This window comes from Melitaea cinxia, chromosome 6, assembly GCF_905220565.1.
Source record: "Melitaea cinxia chromosome 6, ilMelCinx1.1, whole genome shotgun sequence".
NCBI classification, from domain to species: Eukaryota; Metazoa; Arthropoda; class Insecta; order Lepidoptera; family Nymphalidae; genus Melitaea; species Melitaea cinxia.
Window position 1 is genome coordinate 624353 of NC_059399.1, and position 23635 is coordinate 647987.

The 23635-nt window shown below is 32.3% G+C and overlaps 1 protein-coding gene across 1 annotated transcript in view; it reads right to left on the reverse strand.

The window, feature by feature from the left end:
• Positions 1-23635, reverse strand: part of LOC123654464 (lachesin-like) — a 160492-nt gene that overhangs the window by 31563 nt on the left and 105294 nt on the right. Inside the window, exon 4 of the mRNA XM_045590364.1 lies at positions 16404-16510. Within this exon, the coding sequence (XP_045446320.1) occupies positions 16404-16510 (107 nt within the window). The remainder of the gene's footprint in view (positions 1-16403; positions 16511-23635) is intronic.

The window sequence follows — 23635 nt, forward strand, 5'->3', positions numbered from 1 at the left end:
CAATAAAATTTCAAATCAATAATTGTACCAAAAAGTTATTTAAAGATTTTTTTTCAAATTATTCATTAAGCTTTACTGCCGTTTAAAAACTGACCTAACCTTTGTTTTAATACCGCACACTTGTACATTAAACATCCACAGTTAGCATTGGCGCCCAACGTGGGACTTATGTAAAGCTACCCTCGGGCATGTACTGTAATTGCTTTACGCTCAACAACTTAAGCACGCTGCATACAAATATTGGAAATGGTGCATTCGGAAGACAAGTGTTGCTGCCGGTTTAAGGTTTAATCTCGCTATTGGTTCCGTAGCTAATGCTTTATCTCATTTTAAATATTTTTGATATGTTTATAAAAAGTCTTATTTATAAGTCTTATTTATAAAAAGTCTTATTTATAAGATCAAATACACTGTAACCAATATTACAGGTTTTTTAGGCTGTCAGGGACACAAGGCTTCTAAATCACGTTTACTACTTTAAGCACAATAAATAAATAATTTTAATTTACTTTTAATTCAGATGATGGATAAATCTATTTAACGTAACGAATTTAAAAAATCTTTACATAAACATATTTATATAGTAACTCTAATAATATTATCAAAGTCTCTCAGAATAAATCATTTAATCAGCTAGCAAATATACAAAACAAACAGAAAGAATCGCAACTCGCAACTTGTCTCTCTCAAAGCCACTAAGCCTCTTTACCCCCCTAACTCTCCCCACCACATACTTAACGGCAATTTCAAGTAAACCACGCGTTATCTCGCGTATTACCCGAACTTTGCTCTCGAAGTTACGAACTGTTTATGCGTACAATTGTTATGTTTTCAACCGTATGAATACAAAAACTTTTGTTACAAAAACTTCAGCAATAAAGCATTAAATTTATCATTTTATTGGTTAAAATAATTTGTTCTTATTCAAAAAAAAAAAAAAAAAAAATTGTCTGAACAGCTTTAAAAAATTTGGTCTATTACCTTTAGACTATCTCTGTAGGTTGTATTCAAATAATTTCCTTAATACTGCAAATCAATGACGTAATAGAAAATAAAAAGGGCCTCAACTAATGGAACAGCGATATGAGGTGAATTTGAAAACCAAATCACTGTGTTTATATAAATGTCCGAAATGTCATTTATCATATCTAATATATAAAATTCTCGTGCCGCGGTGTTTGTAGTTAAAATACTCTGAAACGGCTTGACCGATTCTCATGAAATTTCGTGTACATATCGGGTAGTTCTAAGAATCGAACAACATCTATTTTTCATACCCCTAAGTTGTAGGGGGGGATTAAGGAGGTTAATAAGATATATGGCAAAACAACGTTTGCGGGGTCAGCTAGTTGATTAAAATAATTTTATAAACTGCCCTATAAATTAGTACTTGACCTGGGTAAAATGATTATATTAGCTTTTATATCAAACTATTTTTTGGAGACTATGATTACTTATTTTCTCTATTAGGCATTGTCAAGTGTAGGTATTCTTTATTGTTGCCTAAATTTAATAAAACATTAGGGTCCTTTGACATGTTATTTCACTTGCTTATTACACTGCTCTTAGAATGAATTGTCAATAGCTTGATAAAAAAAAAAGTTAGAAAACTATAATATTTTGTATACTTGTTTATAAAAGTCAAGACTACTAAAGTGCACGCTAGTAAGCAGATGACGGCAAATGAAAACAATCTTATAGATGTCAATTAAAAAATAATAAAAACATTAGGAATATCTAGTGATAACATATTTAAAAATATTCTAAGGAAATTCCTTTTTGATGTTCAAAGTAAATTCATAAAACGTTTATTATCAAAAAGGTACACAGTACTTGAACTATTCAATCGATTGTGCGAAGAATAAAGTACATTTGATTAGGGTCGCACGACCAGCGCCTACGTCTCCGTGTGTACTCATGTTTATTTTCTCCGTTTACTAAATATATTTGCAACGATGCTCTTTTGTAATTTCGAATGTTGGGTAAAATGTTGTTTCGTGTATCTTTTTTGTTTGAGTTTTTAATTGTTTCGATGGACAAAACATGTGCCACTTTGGAGTTAAAAATATATCATGATATTATATTGTTTGTCATATGAAGTTTGGAGTATAAAAGCAGTCTGTAGCAGTTTATTGAGTGTATGTAAACGGTATTGAGCTATTAATTGATATACCGTTCATATACCATACAAAAAAATATACAGCCTTTACATCATAAACTCAACAATGAATTTTGATAGCCAATGTTTTTTGAAAAACATATTTACAGTAAATGTTTTTTCAATATAAAATATAGTAATTATTAAGTATAATTCATAAATTACATATAAAATCTCGCTCAAATTGAAATGGCACCACACGACAAGCACTAACTAGACTAGAAAAAAAAGAATGATCAAAATTGTTACAAAAATTTATAAGTTAACACATATAAAAAATACAGTCGAAATGAGAACTACATCCTTTTTTTTTTGATGTTGGTTTAAAATTAGTTTCATATCGTACCATCAAAAAGTCGGAGCCCCGGAACTGAACAACCCTTCATCCAAATCAACAGTGACGTTAAAACAAATGAATTAACGTAACAACCCATGCAATTATTCTAAAATTCCGAGGTACTATATAACTGCTTAAGTATTTACGACGCGGCAGTATCGCGATAATAGGTCTCGTAAAATAAAATAAATAATTAAAACCGCGGCAAATTCATGAATTACTAATTCCGGATGCAAGACGCTGCGCGGGGAAGCGATACACTTTGCCACGTTAAGTCGGCCTCGGTCGATTTATTCCGAAAAAAAAGAAAATTTAGTTCTTTCGAACTGACTTTTTAAACTCCATTTCAATGTTTCTTTCTGGTCTAGTCTTTAGAGTTGAGAAAGTTTTATGAACCAGGAATGTAACGAGTCCAAATATTTATGGTATTGATATGTGTCTCCCAACTGTGCTTTAGAGGACGCGTGAAGTCACCTACAGCGCTGGTTATCATCACGTAATGATTCTCACTTCAAGTAGGAAAATTGTCCGCAAGATTTTTTGGTGGAAAGTTATAATCTTTTAACTTGAGGAAGCTTTAGCGCAGTAACAGCATCGGCTGTTTCAGTCTATTTTCCAATATTAAATTCACGTCAGTACCGATATCCTAGTAAAAATAAACAGGTATTATATGTAAAATACCGCCATACTTTTAAATAAAATAAAGAAACGCAATATCATGGTATAGAGGCAACGGTTATTGAGCTCCAAAAAACCGAGCGAGCGTGTTTTCATACTTGATCAAATTTTTACTGGCGGCAAGCGAAAAACAGATAAATAACTGGTTAACTGCTCTTACCGACCGCACGTGTATTTCTCGCCTGTCTGAGTACAACGATTACATATGGCCGTGTTACCGTATATTGAAGATAATATATGCCGCGTAAATTTTAAAAACGATACCGCATCCGTGCCTTTATTAAGTGGAACGCCGTTTTTGTTTCTGGAAAGCTAGCAATTGTCGCTATTAATGGTTGTGCAAGTTAAGTGTTTTTTTTTATTTATTTTTTTCATTTTATTTAAATCAACCTATATTAATATTTTAATGGATAATTTTTGTTTTTTCCTGACACTTGTTAAGTAGGTATTGAACGTCCTATTGAGTGACAATTTTTAAGGAAACCTATGAAGTATTTTTAACGCTGTTTCTTTTAGAATTGTAGTCGTAAAAGCAAATAAAATTGTTCAAGTAGTGAATATCACATGAAAAAGCAATTAATAGTATAATTCTATAAAAAACATTCTAAGTAATTATTATAATAATTCTCGCAGACTGTTAATGCGAATATTCCAAAGAAAATCTTTTTTATTATTTCTAAGGAAATTGTATTGGGATTAATACCTAATAAAGATATTATAAAACAACCATCTTATCATAATTTTCTTTACCTTTGAGCCTTAAACGAATTATGATAATACAAAATAAGCACTCAAAGACATTATTGGCAGATAATACCCTAAGATGTAAGATTTGTTTATTTATTATCTGCTTGTTATCTATTTTATAACATCTACCAAGAAATATATTGTAAAAATATTGGTACTGTATTGAAAAGGAACAAAACTCAAAAGTGAGTTTCTAGGAATTATAATTTACAGTGAGTGCCCAATAAGTAACTATGCACTTATTTGACTTATCCTGTTGATATTAGTAATGACGAGAGCAAGTTTGCGCAGTTTGTAGTTACTTGCTTTCTTGTCCGGGTGTTGTAGGTTCGATACCCATCTTGTGTAAGGGTGTAATATATATATATATATATATATATATATATGTACATTTCTAAGTATTAAAAAAGTACAGTCGGTTGTCATCTAAAATACAGCCATTAAGTTGCCTACCTTAGGAACAGACAGATATTCCTTGTATTTATCACATCAGGCATTACTTAGACGCTGCATAGTTTATATTTGAATACCTTTATAAGTATAAACATGCTTAAAGTTGTGAGAGAGATATGATACACAATTATGTAATGTGACCTCTTTTGAGTTTTCTTATTATATTTTACTCGTCATTGTACTTTGACGTACAGAAATGTTTTAATATAAAATGGCTGTAGTTAAAAATGTTTTAATTTATCTAAATAAAAAGATTTACATTTTTATTTAAATGTGATTACAAAGTTCCCAGTAATTAAATTAAGGATGCCTCTTCTGTCATACTTGGAAAACCTGTGTTATGGCATACAACGACATCCTCCAGATAAAGATTACAAGTATGGCTAATTGTGTACACCTATTTCACTCACACAAAGACAAACGCAATCAGTTAATACAAAGTAACAAAAATTTTAACACGTGAATAACTATAAAATAAAATAAACAATAATAAAAGATAATGGAACGTAGTAAAACCTCCTTTGTTAATTAAATTACGAAAACTTTGTATATCCTTCAAAATTTTCGCTATTCTCCTTACGATTGCGGATGAGTGTGTGTTCTCCCTCAGCCACTTAGCCTGTTTAATTACTACGGGGTGAATTTTGACACTTAGTTTATTCTCGCCCGGAGTTATCGCGTCGAGTCTGGAGATGCGGTTTACTGCTCGGGACTAATCAGAAATATCTAGAATTTGTTGCTTCATTTAAATTTTGTTCATCTCGAGAGCTGAGATGATGTTGTTAAGAGTTTTAATAATTTTTATTTTACGTTAATTTTCTTGGTATTATAATATTTTTTATATAAAACTTGATATTAAATATGCGTCTATGTATTTATATTAAGATAGTAAAACGAAAAAGGTCAAATATATATATATATATATATATATATATATATATATATATATATAGTATTTTCAACGGACTTCCAAAAAAGGAAGAGGTTCTCAATTCGATTGTATTTTTTTATGTATTTTACTTCAGAACTGCTGACTGGGTGGACCGATTTCGACAAAAAAAAATTTAATCGAAAGGAGGTGCGTGTTATTTGGTCACATTTAAATTTATTTGAGATCTAACAACTACTTTTCGAGTTATATCTAATAATGCCCTTTTACTTAACTATTTTTTCGTCGACTTACGTTGTATTATACAGCATAACTTTTTACTGGGTGAACCGATTTTGATGATTTTTAAATTTATCGAAATCTGATGTTTATCATGTGGTGTTGTATCATTTAAATTTCATCGAGATCTGATTACAAATTTTTGAGTAATCTTTGATAACGCGTATTTACTTGACTAATTTTTCGTCTACCTACGTTGTATTATTCTACGTCTATTACGTTGTCGACGTAATTGAAGTTGATTTTTTTTTCGTTTGCGAGCAAACACAATTATTAATGCAACTAAGTCGGCACACAAGCGTACTGCTCACTTGACGGTAAGCGATTACCGTAGCTTATAGACGTCTGCAACATCAGAAGCATTGCAAGCACTTTACCAACCCTACCCCCAATTCCCCCCCCCCCCCTTGGGAAAAAATCCTATTTCGTAATATTTCTAAGTGAAATAAATAAACGCTTGTCAACGGTTACTGTAGTTTTTAGGAACATAAAATACAAAAGGTTAGCTAACGCATTGCTGACCCCACCCCCTATCCTCTCCCGGAGGCTGGCTATCTTACTCGATACGGAAACAGGACAACTTGAAAGAATTATTTTTCGTCTATGTAGTAGCCGTATACCGTATAGCCGTATAGCCGTACGTTGTGTGGTTACGGCATTTGAGAATATAGCCACCCCTTCTCTTTCCGTGGGTGTCGTAAGAGGTGACTAAGGGATAACACAGTTCCACTACTACCCTGGAACTTAAAACGCCGACCGATGGCGGGATAGCCATCAAACTGCTGGCTTTGAAATACACAGGACAAAGACGGACAGCAGCGTCTTCGGTGCGACAAAGCCAGCCCGCGCTCACCAACCCGCCTGCCCAGCTGTGACTATGGGCAAAACACATGAGTTGATGAGACTGCGAAAGGCTGATGTGATGAGTCGTGAGCCGTATTGTCTTTTTTTTTTTTTTTATGTCACTAGGTCAACAAACAAGCGTACGGCTCACTTGATGGTAAGCGATTACCGTAGCTTATAGACGCCTGCAACACCAGAAGCATCGCAAGCGCGTTGCCGACCCAATCCCCGATCCCCCCAGGAGCTCTGGTCACCTTACTCACCAACAGGAACACAATACTGCTTGAAAACAGTATTATTTTGCTGTGATCTTCTGTAAGGTCGAGGTACTACCCCAGTCGGGCTGCTCCATATTTTGAGCAGGAAATTCCTGCTGTGCCCTACCTCAGTTGTCTTTTTTTAATGTTGAGTAATCTCCTCCGTTAAGCCACTTGAGATTTTATGATGGACATTATGACCAATGCGTTAAAAATTTATATAGCAGTTATGGATTACAAATAAAAAAGTAGTTATACATTTCCTTGACGATGATAAAACAGCAAAAGCTAGTTCTATTAATATTAAAGCTCCGCTGCGGAGAAAGCTTAAACGACTGAACGGCATTAATATTCGTCACTTATTCAAAATTAACTGTTTGTGCCGTTTGCAGTCTAAGCACTTGGATCTTGGAGTAGCAGTGCTATAAAAAAAGAGTGTACTTTAGACCACACGATACGAATAGGCCTGCACTGTGTCTTAGACATACGAAAGAGAAACGTAAATGGCTATGAAAGAATGAGAGGAAAAAATTGAAACACTTTTCTTTGAAAATTGATCACACTTTTCGTGATGCTCTCGTCGCAAATTCACCAGCTTAATCTCCAAGCCAAGTTTGCGGAAAGAAGTTTTACTTTAAAAATTTAAAAGACTTAGCTCCTCGTCATTTCCTCCACTGGTGGTTCCACACAAGAAGGCTGGTGTATTTTTTGTCTAAAGGATCTAGAAGATATTTAGTTCTGAAGTTCTGAATTGTAAATATCTGTAGCGACATCTATCGCGTGGCATATAAACTAGAGAAAACTGAAGTATCCTACATCGCGCTATCAAAGTTATCAGAGTGATTGAGTATATATGCAAGAACCCGACAACAACCATCGGGCCAGTAGCCCACCAGACACAACAACCGTCTGGTCGGAGGATCCTCCCTTTTCGATGGGGGATGAGGGACTCAAGACCACGTTCCTCCGCACTCCAAAATATCTATCTATACTTATATTATAAAGAGGAAAGATTTGATTGTTTTGTTTGTTTGCATTGAATAGGCTCCGAAACTACTGAACCGATTTGAAAAATTCTTTCACTGTTGGGAAGCTACAATATCCGGATGCTAGGCTAGATTATATTGTCAAAAAAAAATTGGGAAAAAATTATTTTGAAATTTTTGTTAAATTTAAACCGAATTAATATATAATAATAATAATAATATATAAAAAGAATAATTTTTGAAATTATTATGTATATTAGAGATCCATTAGAGATCTTTTTGAACTTACGTGAAAAAGTGAAATACAAGCGGTTAAAATATTTCAACTAGATTCGATGAGCAAAACCGCACAAAGGGGTTAATTTCTACACTGACTTCTATTTCTCTTTTAATTATTCTTTGTTAAAAGTGACTTAATGAAAGAGTGTTTTATTGTATTTTGTAATGAAACTGGAAATGAGTTTGGTTTTTGTAGTAGCTATACTTGTATACCTATAATCTTCTTAATCCAATCTGAAACCATGCAGGTTTTAATACAAAAATGTCTAGATATTTATTTATTTAATATTGTCTACCTTTATTAATTTTCATTTTCTTTTCCCTTAAATTATAATTGACATTTTCATAAATAATGTGCTACCATATATATAATACTAGCTTTTACCCGCGGTTCGCTCGCATTGAATTTTTTTAATAAAAGTATGCTATGTTACTTCTAATAACTCCAAGAATATGTGTACAAAGTTTCATGATAATCGGTTAAGTAGTTTTCGCGTGACAGCGTAACAAACAAACTTACATTCACATTTATAATATTAGTAGGGATTATTATGTGGATTACGGTGCTGGTTGTGTAATAAGTTAAGATTATTTAAGAAATTAAGATACTATGTCAACTTTAATTATGCAATTGTTTGTTGTCCTGAATAAAATTAAATTAAATAATATAAAATAACCACCAGAAGAATTACATGTTAATATCATAACAATATATATATATATATATATAATTGCAATTCCCATACAATTTTTGTTTCGTTTTTTTGCGGGTAGGAGTGAATGTGACCATACGTATATTTCTAACAGTGCTATTATTTTACTATCTGAAATATAATTATTCTTAAAGGCAGTTACAAAAAATGTAAAAATGCACCATATATAAACATTTATAGAATATAAACATTTATGAATATCATATCAAAAATTGACCGTTCCAGCGGGGATCGAACCCGCGTCTCCGACTGACCGTGTCGTCGCTCTAGCCAATTAAGATATGGAACGATGTACCCGCTAGATCGAAATTCTTGATATGATGATTTTATTTTCGTTTTAAGCGATTAATTTATTGATGTGATCAATTTTTGATATGATATTCAAAAATGTTTATAATTCCTTATGTGTGGGTGGGTAACACAAAAATAAAATCGTACATATTTATACATTATTTTATATTGTTTTCTAATGTTTACACAAATTTCACTCATTAACTTTTGGTGTATATAGGGTAGTTTCAAATAACTTTGTAACGTTAGGACGTCTGACACCCCAGTCCTTCCGTGACCATGGTTGCTGTAAAGTATCCGAAACGTCGGGCATCTAAAAAACTTAATAAACCGCGATAAAATCCGAAAAAGGTATTGCATTATTTTATTTTGAAAAGTTGTTGCATTATTTGTTGTTGCATTGTTGTTGCATTAAAAAGTTGTTGCATTATTTTATTTTACAAGGTTTTCTTTGACGTAATTTGTTTAGTTTATTTATTGTAAGTTTGGAGTTCTAATAATGATGCTAATCGTTGCTTGATCTTCACAATACGTCTTTATCGCACTGTACAAAATATTCATTTTGTATACAAGTTCTACTAATACTTCTCGGACTCGTTTTTATTTGTTTTTTAATGCAAAAAGTAAGTTCAACATTTTTAATCATTCAAATCTTTAAATCCTGTTTTAGAAGGTATCACAACTTACAAAACTTTGTTTCGATTAAAATTTGACAGTATTAATATGGATACTCCTTTTGTTTGCTAGATAATACATACATATTTTTAGCCGACTTTAAAAAAGAGAAGGTTACTCAATTCGACCGTATAATATGTATTTTTTTTAATGTGTGTTCGGGATAACTTCATCGTTTTTGAACCGATTTTGATAATTCTTTTTTTGTTGGAAAGGTGATATCTCAAGGGTGGTACCATGATAAGGAAACCAGGATCTGATGATGGGATCCCAGAGAAGTCGAGGGAAACCCTTGAAAATCGTACTTAGGACTAGTGCGTTTGTTCATTTTTTTCGTCTACTTACGTTGTATTACTTGTCGATGTAATTAAAGTCGTTTTTTTTTTTCATTTGCGAGCAAACATAATTATTACTATTATATATATACTACTATATATATAATACTATATATATATATTACTATTGTATATATAACAATTTTATTATAAGATTTACCACCTCGTCTTCTTGCCTCCACTGGTGACGAGAGGGTTGGTGCAATTTTTACCCAGGGGATCGGCATAGCGATTCAACAGGGAAATGCTGCCAGCATTCTTGGCACGCGGACATGATTTATACCGTCACTGTCTGTAAGTATTTACTTCTTACGCTGTTAATTGTAAATATGTCTACTACTTTATAATTTTTATGTATATTTATTAAGTTGCTAAATTATTTATCATTTCAACCCTATCCAGTATAAAATTAAATACATGATACAGGCCTCGAATTACAACGCGAGAGATAAGCTCAGAATCTGTAATTATTATCTAAACGACAACACAGGCCTTCATGAATAATTTAATTGGTATGCAGTCGGACGAAGGTTAACGAGCGACGTCACGCGCTCATTTTCCAAAGGCCTAGGGGCTCTTGTTAATTTTGAAGGTGTATTGCCATAACTAAGTGCGCTTTGCAGTTTGCAAGCACAGTAATCAGTTTTCACTAGCTCGATTGTGTAATTAAAATTTTCTTTTTCTCCTTTGTACTAGTATTGACAAGTCTTGTTACATGGATTTGCCTGTTTGTGTAATTATTATGTTGTAACATTTTTGTGCTTATTTTCAAACAAAAAATGACTTCAATGTAATTCGACAAGTAAACGGCAAATAAACTTTATTGGGTGTTACTTAAAAATTACTAATCAAGCAAGCAGCTTCTAATCAGGAAATTGAAAAAAATGCATCATTAAAATCAATACACCCAGTAAAATTTATGAGGCACATACATATACATACTTAATAGTTTAAATTTATAAATTAATTAAATTATAATCACACATATCTTGTTACACCTAATGGCGCTGTAAATTTTCAGTCTCCCCTCACTGCTATATTGTTTTTTCACATGATTTCTCACTATTTCGTAGTGAACTCTAATAAATTACCATTGTTAATTAAAATATCTTTATTTAAATATCTACAAGTGCTATTATCTGTAATATTCTTATAAAAATATTATATCCAAATATAAATGTGGAAGTGGAAAGTATTACACTTAGTAAATAAAATATATTCAGTCACAAACCCTTAAGCAAAAGCAACTCAGACACCCTTAAGAGGTTTTAGAAGTTATCAACAAGGAGTAGTTATATATGAGGTGATTATAATAACAAATTATCATCCGTTTTGTCTATTCTGAGAGAAAGGTGAACTATAATGACAAAAGTATTTGTAGAAATGTAAGCATGCTATATACGGGAATCGCTAACGTTGTGTGTGTGTGTGTGTGTGTATGTGAGCGTTACATGTGCATATTATTGTTTAAAAATATGGCCTTAATAACTTGATAATGACAATTTAATATCGTTTGATCCCTCCCCCGCACTCTTACCTACTACACTCTGCCGGCAATAAGGAAAGCTGATTTTAATAATTGATTATATTATTTAATTACGTAATAATTAAGGGACGCTATTAATATTTTTGACAATGTTATAACGTGATTTGTGAAGACTTGGTAAAATTTTGGAGCATGTCATTTTTCGGTAATATAACATCCGGTTATATAACAATATTGCTTTGTGCTATTTTTAATTATGTTTTTGTAACTTATACTAGCACTGGCCCGCGATTTACTTCTAAACTTCGAAAACTGAATTTAATTATATTTTGTGTATTTTGCATCATTCGGGAACTTATATACAGATGACCAAAAGTTCTAAAACTAATTGTTTTCGCTTCTGTTGCTCTCATAAGGACACAAATATAAGATTATAATTTTATTATACGTATGTAAAGATATTTTTAGCACTAATGTGTTAGGCCTTTCTTTACTTAGCTCATGTGTGCATTTTATGTAAATAAAAATTAAGTATATTTTTCTATCTTTATATTTTATTTTATTGAAAAATATCTAAAAATAATCGCTTAGATGTAGTCTTTTTTTTGTACATCAATTGTGTATACCTAAATTGTGTTAATAACTGTGTTAAGTATGGAATCTCTTTGTGATTGATGTAACTAAACGTATATATTTTATTGATATATCTTTAACTACACTGCATATTAAATACCCGAGGATACTTAATTAAAGCTCTATTAATAATGTATGTAACTAATTATAATCCCGAAGGGTAGAAAACTGTCTTTAGGATTACCATATTGGTGTGGATAATTGGAGTAAACACCTATGAAGTAATAATTGCCTTAGCTAGCAAACAAAAAAATAATAATAAGCGCAGTAGTCGCCACTACGATTTTCGAAGGTTCCCTTCGATATCTCTGGGATGCCATAACCAGATCCTGGTTCATCAGCAAAACCGGTTCATAAACGACGAAGTTATCCGCGAACACACACACACACACACACACACACACACACACACACACACACACACATATATATATATATGGTCGAATCGACAAACCTCCTCCTTTTTGAAGTCGTATAAAAAGAAAATGCATCACAACGTAATTAAAAAATTACCGCAAATTATATTTAGATTTCTCGAAGGTACTTAAATAAAGTTCAAAAAGCAAACGAATCATTTAAAATAAACCGTGGCTTCTTCATTATTTTTAAAGTATTATAACGTTATAATTAATGTTGTGGAGTGAGTTTAAAATAAGCGAGTAGGTACTTTAGCGAGGACGCAGTTCGACGATTTTCCGGCGATTGCCGTCAAGTGCTTCCCGGGGGAAATCTTTGCCTACCGCTAGATAAAACGGTAAGTTTGAATGAAGTTCTGTAACTTTAGCGTTCTAGAAGTCTAATTAATACGTTCTGTATGACCTTTTTTTTGTGATTAACGTGTCTATTTAAATCTTAATATATATAAATCTCGTGTCACAATGTTTGTCCTCAATGGACTCCTAAACCACTTAACCGATTATAATAAAATTCGCACACCATGTGCAGTTCGATCCAACTTAAAAGATAGGCTATATTTTATTTTGATATATTATGTTATTATTATATTTCAGAAAAAAAAAATAAGGTGATACGAAGTTCGCCAGGTCAGCTAGTTGTTTTATATACTCCTGACGTACACGTATGTTTCGATAAAAAATTGGATTTGAAATAATTGTATCGAAATAATGTTTCTTTTATAAAAAGAAACAAGATATACAATATGTATGACTAAAGAGAGTGTTAACTAATATTAGGAATTGAATAAATATACTATAGATAAGTATCTACAACGCGAAACAGGAACGCGTCGAATGCAGTAAATTTTTTTTTATTCATATGCTTGCAAACAATATCTCACTGTTGGGTATAATGAGATTGTAATTATATGTTAATATTTAATTATTTATTAAATTTGTCATATAATATGAGAATTTTGATACTGAGCGCTTGTAACATTAAAATAATAACTATAATTTCTGTACATTTTCATTGTAAACGATGGTGGTGCACGTAAAAACTCAAATGAGCTTATGATTGCATCTTAAATTTTATTTTGAGTTTTTCATTAAATACGTACGTTAAAATAAATTAATAAAAAATCTCGACTCGAGAACTATTTATTTTAATTACCGTTGTTTTTTATCTTACATATGAAAATGTTAGTTACCGTACTTCTCCGACACGTTGGATCGATTTTTATAACATTTTTTGTGCATATCGGGTGGGTCTGAGAATCGGCCAACATCTATTTTTTATACCCCTAAGTTATAAGGAGAGGATGGGGATTATGGGGGGTATATATGGCAAAGCCGTATTTGTGGGATTAGCTAGTTTAAATTTTAAAAAAGAATTTCGTTTTATTTTTAAAGATTCTATGTATGATTTTTCGTAAAAGAAATTAATCACGTCAAAAATTACAGAGGGTTCAAATACGAGAATTATATTTACAGCATCTTAAGTAGATTTTAAAATATGAAGTATATTCATTGTTTCTCGAATATTACTAAAAAATCACAATTCACCAGAATATTCAATGTTTTGAAATAAATAGTAACAATTGCATTGTAAACACGAGAAGGAATAACAAAATTGTAACTCCAAGTCTCCGACTGCGCAAAGTAAACGCCTCCTTTCTGGGTCATGGTATTCTCATGTATAATAAAATCCCACAAACAATTTTGGAATTGTCTCAACATAAATTTAAAGTATTTATTGAAAAAAAATAATAGATGAAGCTTATTATTCGGTGCAGGATTACATAAATGATAAAAATGTGTGGACTTAGTGACGCTGTATTTCATGCAACATGTTACTAATTTTGTACTAAAACACAGTTTATATATTATTTTTCAAAAGAGTAACTGCGGAGTTTCTTGCCGATTCTTCTCTGCAGAATCTACATTCCGAATCGGTGGTAGCTTTACTTCTACAAAAATAATTATTTATTTTTAAAGTTTTAATTTGTAAAATGACGATTCGAAAGTGCTCTTGGGGCTTATTTGGATAAAGCTGTTTTTGATTTCGATTTTTGATTACGTTTAGTAAAAATATTGAAAGCTAAAAACTAGAAAATTCGTTCAAACACAACACAAAGACACCTTAACATAGTAATTCACCAAAAAACCATACACTACAGCGGAAAAAAGCGAACCCTAACATAAATTCTGTATTAAATTCAGCCCTACACCGTTTTTTATTACATCCAATAAACACCCACTTCCTATCTACCATCTCCCCACCACATAAATTTACTATCAATACACTATTCACAGATCACTCGTAACTTAGAAACACTCGAGTGAGATTAGATAGATCGTGGTACACTTTGTATATATTTTTTAGAGAACTCGTGACTTTGGAACTTGAAATACCAATATCGTAAGTGGATTTATTATAACGAATTTTCTGGTGTGGTTCGTGTGGTTAAGGGTTCAACTTCCACTTAGATTAGATTATAGCTTCAGCCTCTAGTATCCCACAGCTGGGCATAGAGCTGTTTCCCCATGCAGGAGAAGGAGCGCTAAATCCAATAATAATTAGATTATATTTGTACTAATTTCTTGTTTTTGGTGTACGCTCAATTGCAATACTGTGCTTCAAAGAGTACTTTAAGCCAAGTTATTATCATAGACATCTTTAAGCGATTATTAATGCCATCAATGAATGCCATCAGTAGGGAAGTATTGAGATGATTCGTCAAACCCATGTAAGGGGAGTAGTGGATTAAGAAGTATGAATTATATATAAAATAAAATATTATAAAGAATAGAAAAATATAATGCATTTTATGTTACCAATATGGACACTATTTTTCATACGAATAAACAATAGAATGTTCCCTCGTTCAAAATGCACACGTAGAGTCGTTTCCTGAATTTTAAGGCAATGTCTCTGCGATGCGATGCCACTGCATCTTGTATCATTAAATATTTATTTATGTTACAAATTGAGTATACGGAGGGAAAACGTATTTATAGGACTTTTCGTTAGTCAATTTATTTAAGTCAAACGATGACAGTGTCTTTGAAATTTACAGATGACAGTGTAATTTTTGACGCCGCGTTGGCGCAAAGGTTATAGCCATGGATTGTACCTGTTGCGCTTGGCGGTTGCGGGTTCGATCCCCGCATATGACAAACGTTTGTATTTGACCATACAGGTGTTTGCCGTGGTCTAGGTGTTTGTGCAGTCCTTGTGGGTCTCCCCACCGTACCTCGGAGAGCACGTTAAGCCGTCGGTCCCAGTTGTTATCATGTACACCCGATAGCGATCGTTACTCATAGTAGGGAATATATTCGTCAACCCGCATTGGAGCAGCGTGGTGGATTAAGCTCTGATCCTTCTCCTACATGGGGAAAGAGGCCTATGCCCAGTAGTGGGATATTACAGGCTGAAGCGTAAGTGTAATTTTTTAAACATTTTTGAATATCATATCAAAAATTGACCGCTCCACCGGGGATCGAAACCGCGTCTCCGACTGACCGTGTCGGCGCTCTAGCCAATTAAGGTATGGAACGATGTACCCGCTAGATCGAAATTTCTGATACGATGATTTTTATATTCGATTTAAGCGAACCGAGTGTAATTTTTTGCTTGATTTAATAAAGAGGAACAAAACACCAATTTTTTATCTGTTACGTAAAATCACAAAATCAATGAATAAAAATTTAGTATTTATTTTCTGGTTTTATTTTTTAATACGTGTAATTTATACAGTCAGACATTACTTTTATGAAATATCTACCGTTTATTAAAAAATTTCACTCTTGACAAGAATATACATATATATATATATAATAAAATCTAGCGTCACCCGGGCTCCTTGTGTGTAGGTCAACCTACTTACTTCATACCATTTATTTGGGACAGATAGTAATTGATAAACGATACTTGTAAAAGACTTAAGCCAAGTGCTCGAAGTTTACCTTGTACGTGCCGAGGTGCTCGACGACGCAGGGCAGGCTCGCGTCCCGCCCGAGCGCCACCGTCACATTTGGTATCGGCTCTGCGAACCTCGGCTCCTCTGTTAATACTGTAACAAATTTCATCGTCTTTATAAATTTGTTAAGAGATCATCTTGTTTCATTAGTATAATAATATAACGGGAGAAAGTGGACGGGAGAAAAATAGATTTTTGATACAAGCACGTGTTACTTTTTAGATAATATATAAAGTCAAGGCTTCATTATTGAAATTCAACTTCGTATTTAAGAAAGGAACTGCAATTTAGAAATTATAATTACCTAAATATGAATAGCAATGTAAATAAAACAATAGTGTATATAATGTAAGGCCTTTGTCAAACTGGGTGCGAAAATAATTTTGCGCAGAAATGTCAAAAGTAACGCACACTTTAGAGCAGGGATGTCAAATATACGGCCCGCGACCGCAATTTGTCATAGAAAGAAGAATCATGACTTCACTCGATTCCTCCACAGAAGTTTTAAAATACGCACACTACGTTTTTTTCGCTTGAATCTGACCCGCCTGCATATTCAAAATTTAATAAGTGGCAAAATTGATTTTGACACCCCTGACTTAAAGCAATCAACCTGTTTTAAGTATTTTCCATTCTACGTGATATCGGCGAATTCATCATTCATCTTTCATTGAAAACCTAAATTTATTTATTTATTTATACCAAAAGAAAGTTTTACTAGACAAGTATAAGCATATTTCCTTCAAGGTCAATTTCAATATTCTGTCTCAAAGTTTTCATACCACTAGCGAAAGTAAAAGACCAAAAATAGTTTCTTTTTTCTTATTTTTTTTGCACGACGGAGTAATTTTTAATTAATCGGTTATAATAAATGTTACGTTAATTCAATACACATAATTTCTTTCAATTGTAAAATATATAGAACTATTTAGTAACTTTGACGGCACTGTTAGTGACTGTACCGCTACAATAAAGAAGAACACAAACTTTTAGTACAGTACGTGATGCTAGATGGCGTTGTTGTTTGAACGTGAACAAACTACACATTTTGGTTAAACAAAACATTAAAAGATCGACCAAAAGTTAAGTGGTATTTAATTAAAATTAGATTTTGTATAAATTATTATGATTATAATAAATCCTATGGATATTTATAACGAGTTATGAATAAAGCTAATGACGTGACAGGCGAAACATTCTTTATTAACTTTCCCGGAGCTGATAATATGAACTCCGTGATCCGTTACCGACCGTAACCGTTAATGATACTCAAGGAATTTCCAGAATACGGAAATTAAACAATGAATAACGGTCGAATGTAAACCATTGAGAATACGTTTAATTTTAGACAATTTATGAGATAGTACAAAAAATTTGATAACTTCACAGTAATGGAAAGTTAATATTGGTTTAAATGTAGTTTTATATGTACCTATATACCTTGGTCCGTTTCTTTTTAATATCTTCATAAATGATATTCTTAGAATTTTTATAAGGATATCTGAGCGGTAGGATTGCTTACTGTTAGAATAAGACCTTAACAGTCATGTTGATACAATGAAACCTTATCTTATTAATGATATAACTACAAAGTTTGACAACACATATAAAAATTTTAGTAATATAAGTCACCAGGTTCACGAAATTTTTGCTTAAATGTCGTTTTTCTGTTTTAGGCAATGAAAAAATGGCTACAATATTGTTAGAATACAAAGGTAAATTTTGCAGTTATCAATAAAGTTTAATAGCTCAAGTGGGAAATCGGCCGGTCGTAATCGACCGAGAAGACCACGGTTCACGGACCACGGTTCCCTATAAGTCCAGATCAATTATTTTTTCCTTTTTTTTCTAATTAGCTCATGATTTTTTATTAAACTATTTCATAGCTTCTATCGCGGGCCTTGAGCGCGGGGACCGAATCCAGAAATTCCGTAACGAAAAAACCTCACGCTCCCCACTCCGACGGGCACGGAGGTGTGGATTGAAGGCTGTGCATCGTCTAACGTCGTTTTAGTTCGGCAGTCTTCGACACGGCGTTGTGTGCGTGCGATTAGACGTATTGTACGACTCTACGAAACTCGCACGAATCGAGACGAGCTGCTCCGAAATCGGACGAATACATAAGCAGCTGTTTATGAGAAAGTACATAGGTGTATAGGTATTTATTTATTTAATAAAAGAAAAAAAATTGTTTTCTTATCGGTCACCACGCTCAAAAAGTGTAACTTGAATTAATATCAAAGAAAAAGAAATACTGCATAAATAAAATAAATAAATAATTATAATTGCATAAGTTGATACAAAATGCTATGCAATAGCTTTACCGCGGCAGTCCCCGAGTGTCACACGTCTTTTTTAAATAACCAATTCATATTTTTTATTATTCATGATTATTATCATTACAGCCTATTGCAGTCCATTGCTGGACATAGGTCTTTACAAGTTCGCACCAAAAATTGCGTGAACTCATGTGTTTTGCCCTTAGTCACCACGCTGGGCAGACGGGTTGGTGACCACAGGGCTGGCTTTGTCGCACCAAAAACGCTGCTGCCCGTCTTCGGTCTGTGTATTTCAAAGCCGCAGTTGGATGGTTATCCATCCAGCGCTTGGTTTTTCGGTTTTTTCATTATTATATCGGTAAAATCATAAAAAAAATATTCATATTTTATAAACATGTAATTCGTATTTAAATATGATTTCCAAAAAACACGATTTACTAAAAACACCGACCTAAGCTCGGTCACCCAGGTACTTTTTTACTATATGAATACCAAATAAAGCTAAAACAAAGTTAATAAATTTCTTTAAAATGCCTTTTGATGTCTAATCCTAAGTTAGATACATTATTTTTAGAGTCTCGCGTAGTCACGAAGCTTAGTCGGTTTAAACGTAAGTCAGCACCAGAAAAGGCTGATTATGACAAAAATATCAATGTTGCTTTAGGAATCATTGGGTTTATTGTTCAAAAATGTCGCTGACATTGACAAATCGTTATTTGCTTTGTAATTTAAGATTTATTAAATATTTCTTTCTTTAATAAAAATGAAAATAGTAAAACTGTCTTTTGGAAACAAAACCCAGGCAGCTACGTCTTCGCTGCGACAAAGCCAGCCCTGCGGTCACCAACCCGCATGCCCAGCGTGGTGACTATGGCAAAACACATGAGTTCACACCATTTTTGGCGTAAATTTGTGTAGGCCTGTGTCCAACAATGGACTGTGATAGGCTGAAGTGATGAAACATACCAAAATATAAATAAAACTCAGTAATATAGTTATATAACTGTTTATATTTTATTTCAACACAGTGTAGTGCTCTTGACTTTTAATTGGAGTGCCACGGCTCGAAAAACATTTTAACATAGTTTAATAACATTTTGGACGATAGAAATTCTAAGCATAAAGCATACCTGTCCACACATCGACATAGCATCGACGAGTTATTTAATATTTAACATATTTCGCTTTCACAATGAAATTCGAACGCAGAAAGCGAAATTTTATTATGGAAGTGACAAATATGTCAAACCAGAAAGAGATTGATAATTTTATTGTATACGAACTTATACTATATTTCATGCAAGGTATTACCTACTAATTTTGTACTAAAACACAGTTTGTATATTATTTTCAAAAGAGTAACTGCGGAGTTTCTTACCGATTCTTCTTTGCAGAATCTACATTCCGAATCGGCTAACTCAGCTTTAGCTTTACTTTTACAAAAATAATAATCACTTTAAAGTTTTCATTTGTAAAATGACGATTCAAAAGTGCTCATGGTGCTTATTTGAATAAAGTTGTTTTTCAATTTAATTTTGTCTATATACTTGATGTTTTTACGATTAAAATTATTAAATTAAATATCTAAGCAACGTAATTACGAATAATCTTTTTTTATGGAAATTATTATTTTTTAAATATTTTTTTAAATAAAAATATAAGCTTTTGTCACACAACGACCACGTCATCTCCGTCGTTCTAAACTAAATAAATAACGCATCTTTAAACATCATCATCATTTCAGCCTATTGCAGTCCACTGCTGGATATAGGCCTCCACAACTGTGTCATGTGTGTTGCCCATAGTCACCACGCTGGGCAGGCGGGTTGGTGACCGCAGGGCTGACTTTGTCTCATCTAAGACGCTGCTGCCCGTCTTCGGCTTGTGTATTTCAAAGCCAGCAGTTGGATGGTTATCTCGTCATTGGTCGGCTTTTTAAGTTCCAATGTGGTAGTGAAATTATGTTATCCCTTAGTCGCCTCTTACGACACCCACGGGAAGAGAGGGGGTGGCTATATCCTTTGATGTCGTAGCCACACAGCATAAAATATATTGGTACTAATTTATAGCCTCATATAATTATTACGAAACATTTCCTCTTCAAAAGTTGGTAAACCTTACCTACCTTCGTAACCAAGTTAACCCTATAATATACTATTCAATATCAGGAGAAGTTAGAAGGTATGTTCATGAAGCGATAATAAAAGGTTGAAACTCAAAGTCGGGACATGTTGATAGTTTATTTCCAAATGTAAAGACATGAACGGATATTCAATAACTTATTTAGTAACTATATTACATTGATTAAATTATGTAATATGATAAGTTATATCCAGATTAACTTGCCATGATTTAGGTTTACTTAACCAATCTTGAAGGAGCAACAAACGAAATAACAACTAAACCACACGCATTTAAATTGATTGACGCCACATCTCCACCGTTCAAAGACACGCCGAGATATGAGTATTGAGATTTAATCACTGAAGTTCAGAACCCTTCAAAATATTGTCTTCATTAAGACGCGCCCTTTGAGCTCGTTTTATTTGAAAAGTTTTCGTGTAATTTCGGAAAGTTAGTTAGCCTATTAACGGTTTCCTTCATGAGCGTCTCCTCACAATGATCTGACGTTGTTCTGGATGCTCTGTTTGTATAAAGTTTTTTACGATCGGCGTTGTGGGAATACATATATTTTTATAATAATACAAATATTTTTTGTTTACATTGTTAGTTACTTAATTTAGAAACTTCAAATAATGCGAAGATTTTTCGTGTTTAAATTTTTTATTTGCGCTAATTTGTATTTGGAGTTTAGTATGTCCTTCTGAATTAACCAATTTATAAATATGACAATTATAAATAAACAAATAAGTATTCAAAAGAAGTTAGTATTACTTATATATATTCATTGTATTAAACTCCTTAATTATAAATTGTTAATAGTGATAATGAAATGGTAAATAAATTAAAATAAAATAAATTAATAATTAAATTATAATTCACATTAATATAATATTTAAAAAAAGGAATGCACATTTTAGTTGTTTTAAAATTGTTGTTATTATTAAGAAATATGATTATAGTTATTGTTAATTCAAAATTTATTAAAATGTAATTATTTAATTATTTAAATGTAATTGTACTAACATTAGATTATAAGCAACATTGTTACTAACACTATATGGGCTAGTCCCGAAATAAAGATTATTATTATTATTATTATTATAATATATATTATGCACGTTGACAGCTTGTTAAGGGTAAGAAAAATAATATTTATTTTACTTTTTGATTTTAGATAACTCCTCCTTTTTTAAAATTATTTAAAAAAATATAATATTGCAATAACAAAGACAATCAAATGTCGGTCTAAGATACCGTGCGCGAGTGTATGTGTAATGCTTTTCCGCGCGAGTATGCGAAGGTTAATTATGTATGATCTAAATAACAATAAATCCATTGAACTAAATTAACTGACACCCAGTTCTGGCGCTACAATTAACGCGTATTAGTTACTTGTGGTTTATTTGAGACATCGGCTTCGTTAATTGTAGAAGCCACGCGCTTATTTGTTATCCATGCAGTCGGTTAACACCCACAATAACAGCTTTATCAACAACATTCGATAATAGCGTTAAATTGTAGGTGTTAATATCGTTGTGGTTTTATGTTTACTATTTTCAGCACATTTCAAAACATTTTTGCAACGAAATAACATCAGAATAACAACAACACGTGGGGGCTGTATTATATGACTGTGGTCTTCTTTAAGATTGAGGGACAACGTCAAGCAGGTCACTCCAGATTTTGTGCAAGTTCTTATTTTTTTTTTAATTATTGGAACCACAAACAAGTTTACAATAGCCAAGTTACAATGCCCGTTGGCGCACGACTAACCCATTGGCGCAGTTTGTAGTGACCCTGCTTTCTGCTCCGAGGGTTGTGGGTTCGATTCCCACCCCGAGTCTGGGTGTAATATAAATATTTATTTATATATTTATATATGTATTATTTATAAGTATGTTTATCGGAAAAAAATATGTAGCTATACCAGTCGGCTGTTACCTATAACACAAGCATTAAGTTGTTTACTTTAGGAACAGACGACCGTGTGTGTATTGTGTAGATATTTATTTATAAACATTAATTACATTAAGCTTAAGTATTACAATTAAAGTTATTGCAAACTCAACACTGATGGTCACATTGAACATAATTAAATTGCGAATCGTGAACCTGTCTTACAATTCATTGTTTCTATAATTAAATTTGATAAATTATAATCAAAATATAATATATAATACATATGTACTCATATATAGATATATAAAATTTGGTTAATAAGTACAGCTATTATAGTGACTATAAAATACATATACATATACACCCACATACATAAACATGTGCAAATACACTAATAGGTATATTAGTTTTAAATATACTTTTATATACATATTTTCTACAATATATATTATGCGTGTGTAAGTGACTTCTGTGTTATGGTTGTCCACTTAAAATATTAATAACATTAGTATAATAATAATAACTTTAGTATAAAAAATATTTCATAAATTTGATTCTAACGAGTATCGTGTATATTTACCAAGTAAAATCAAAATAATTTAAAAATAATATGAAATCAATTTACAAACACATTATAGAAACATTTACCTGCCTTAAATATGAGACTCGTGGGTTTTCTATAAGCAATGATTGAAAAATTATTTACCTTCATTTGTTGTATTCAAGTTATTGAATAATTTTGTCAATGTCAAACCTGTCTATAATTTCATTTTATTATTTTTTTATATTAATAGTCACACGTGGTTTCACCTGCTTTAATCATTTATTGGACACATCTCGAGTCCTTGAGTTATGTAAACTGTTGTCTGAGAATTATTTTTAATTGGGGTAGAGTAGAGCAGAAAATATCTTGATC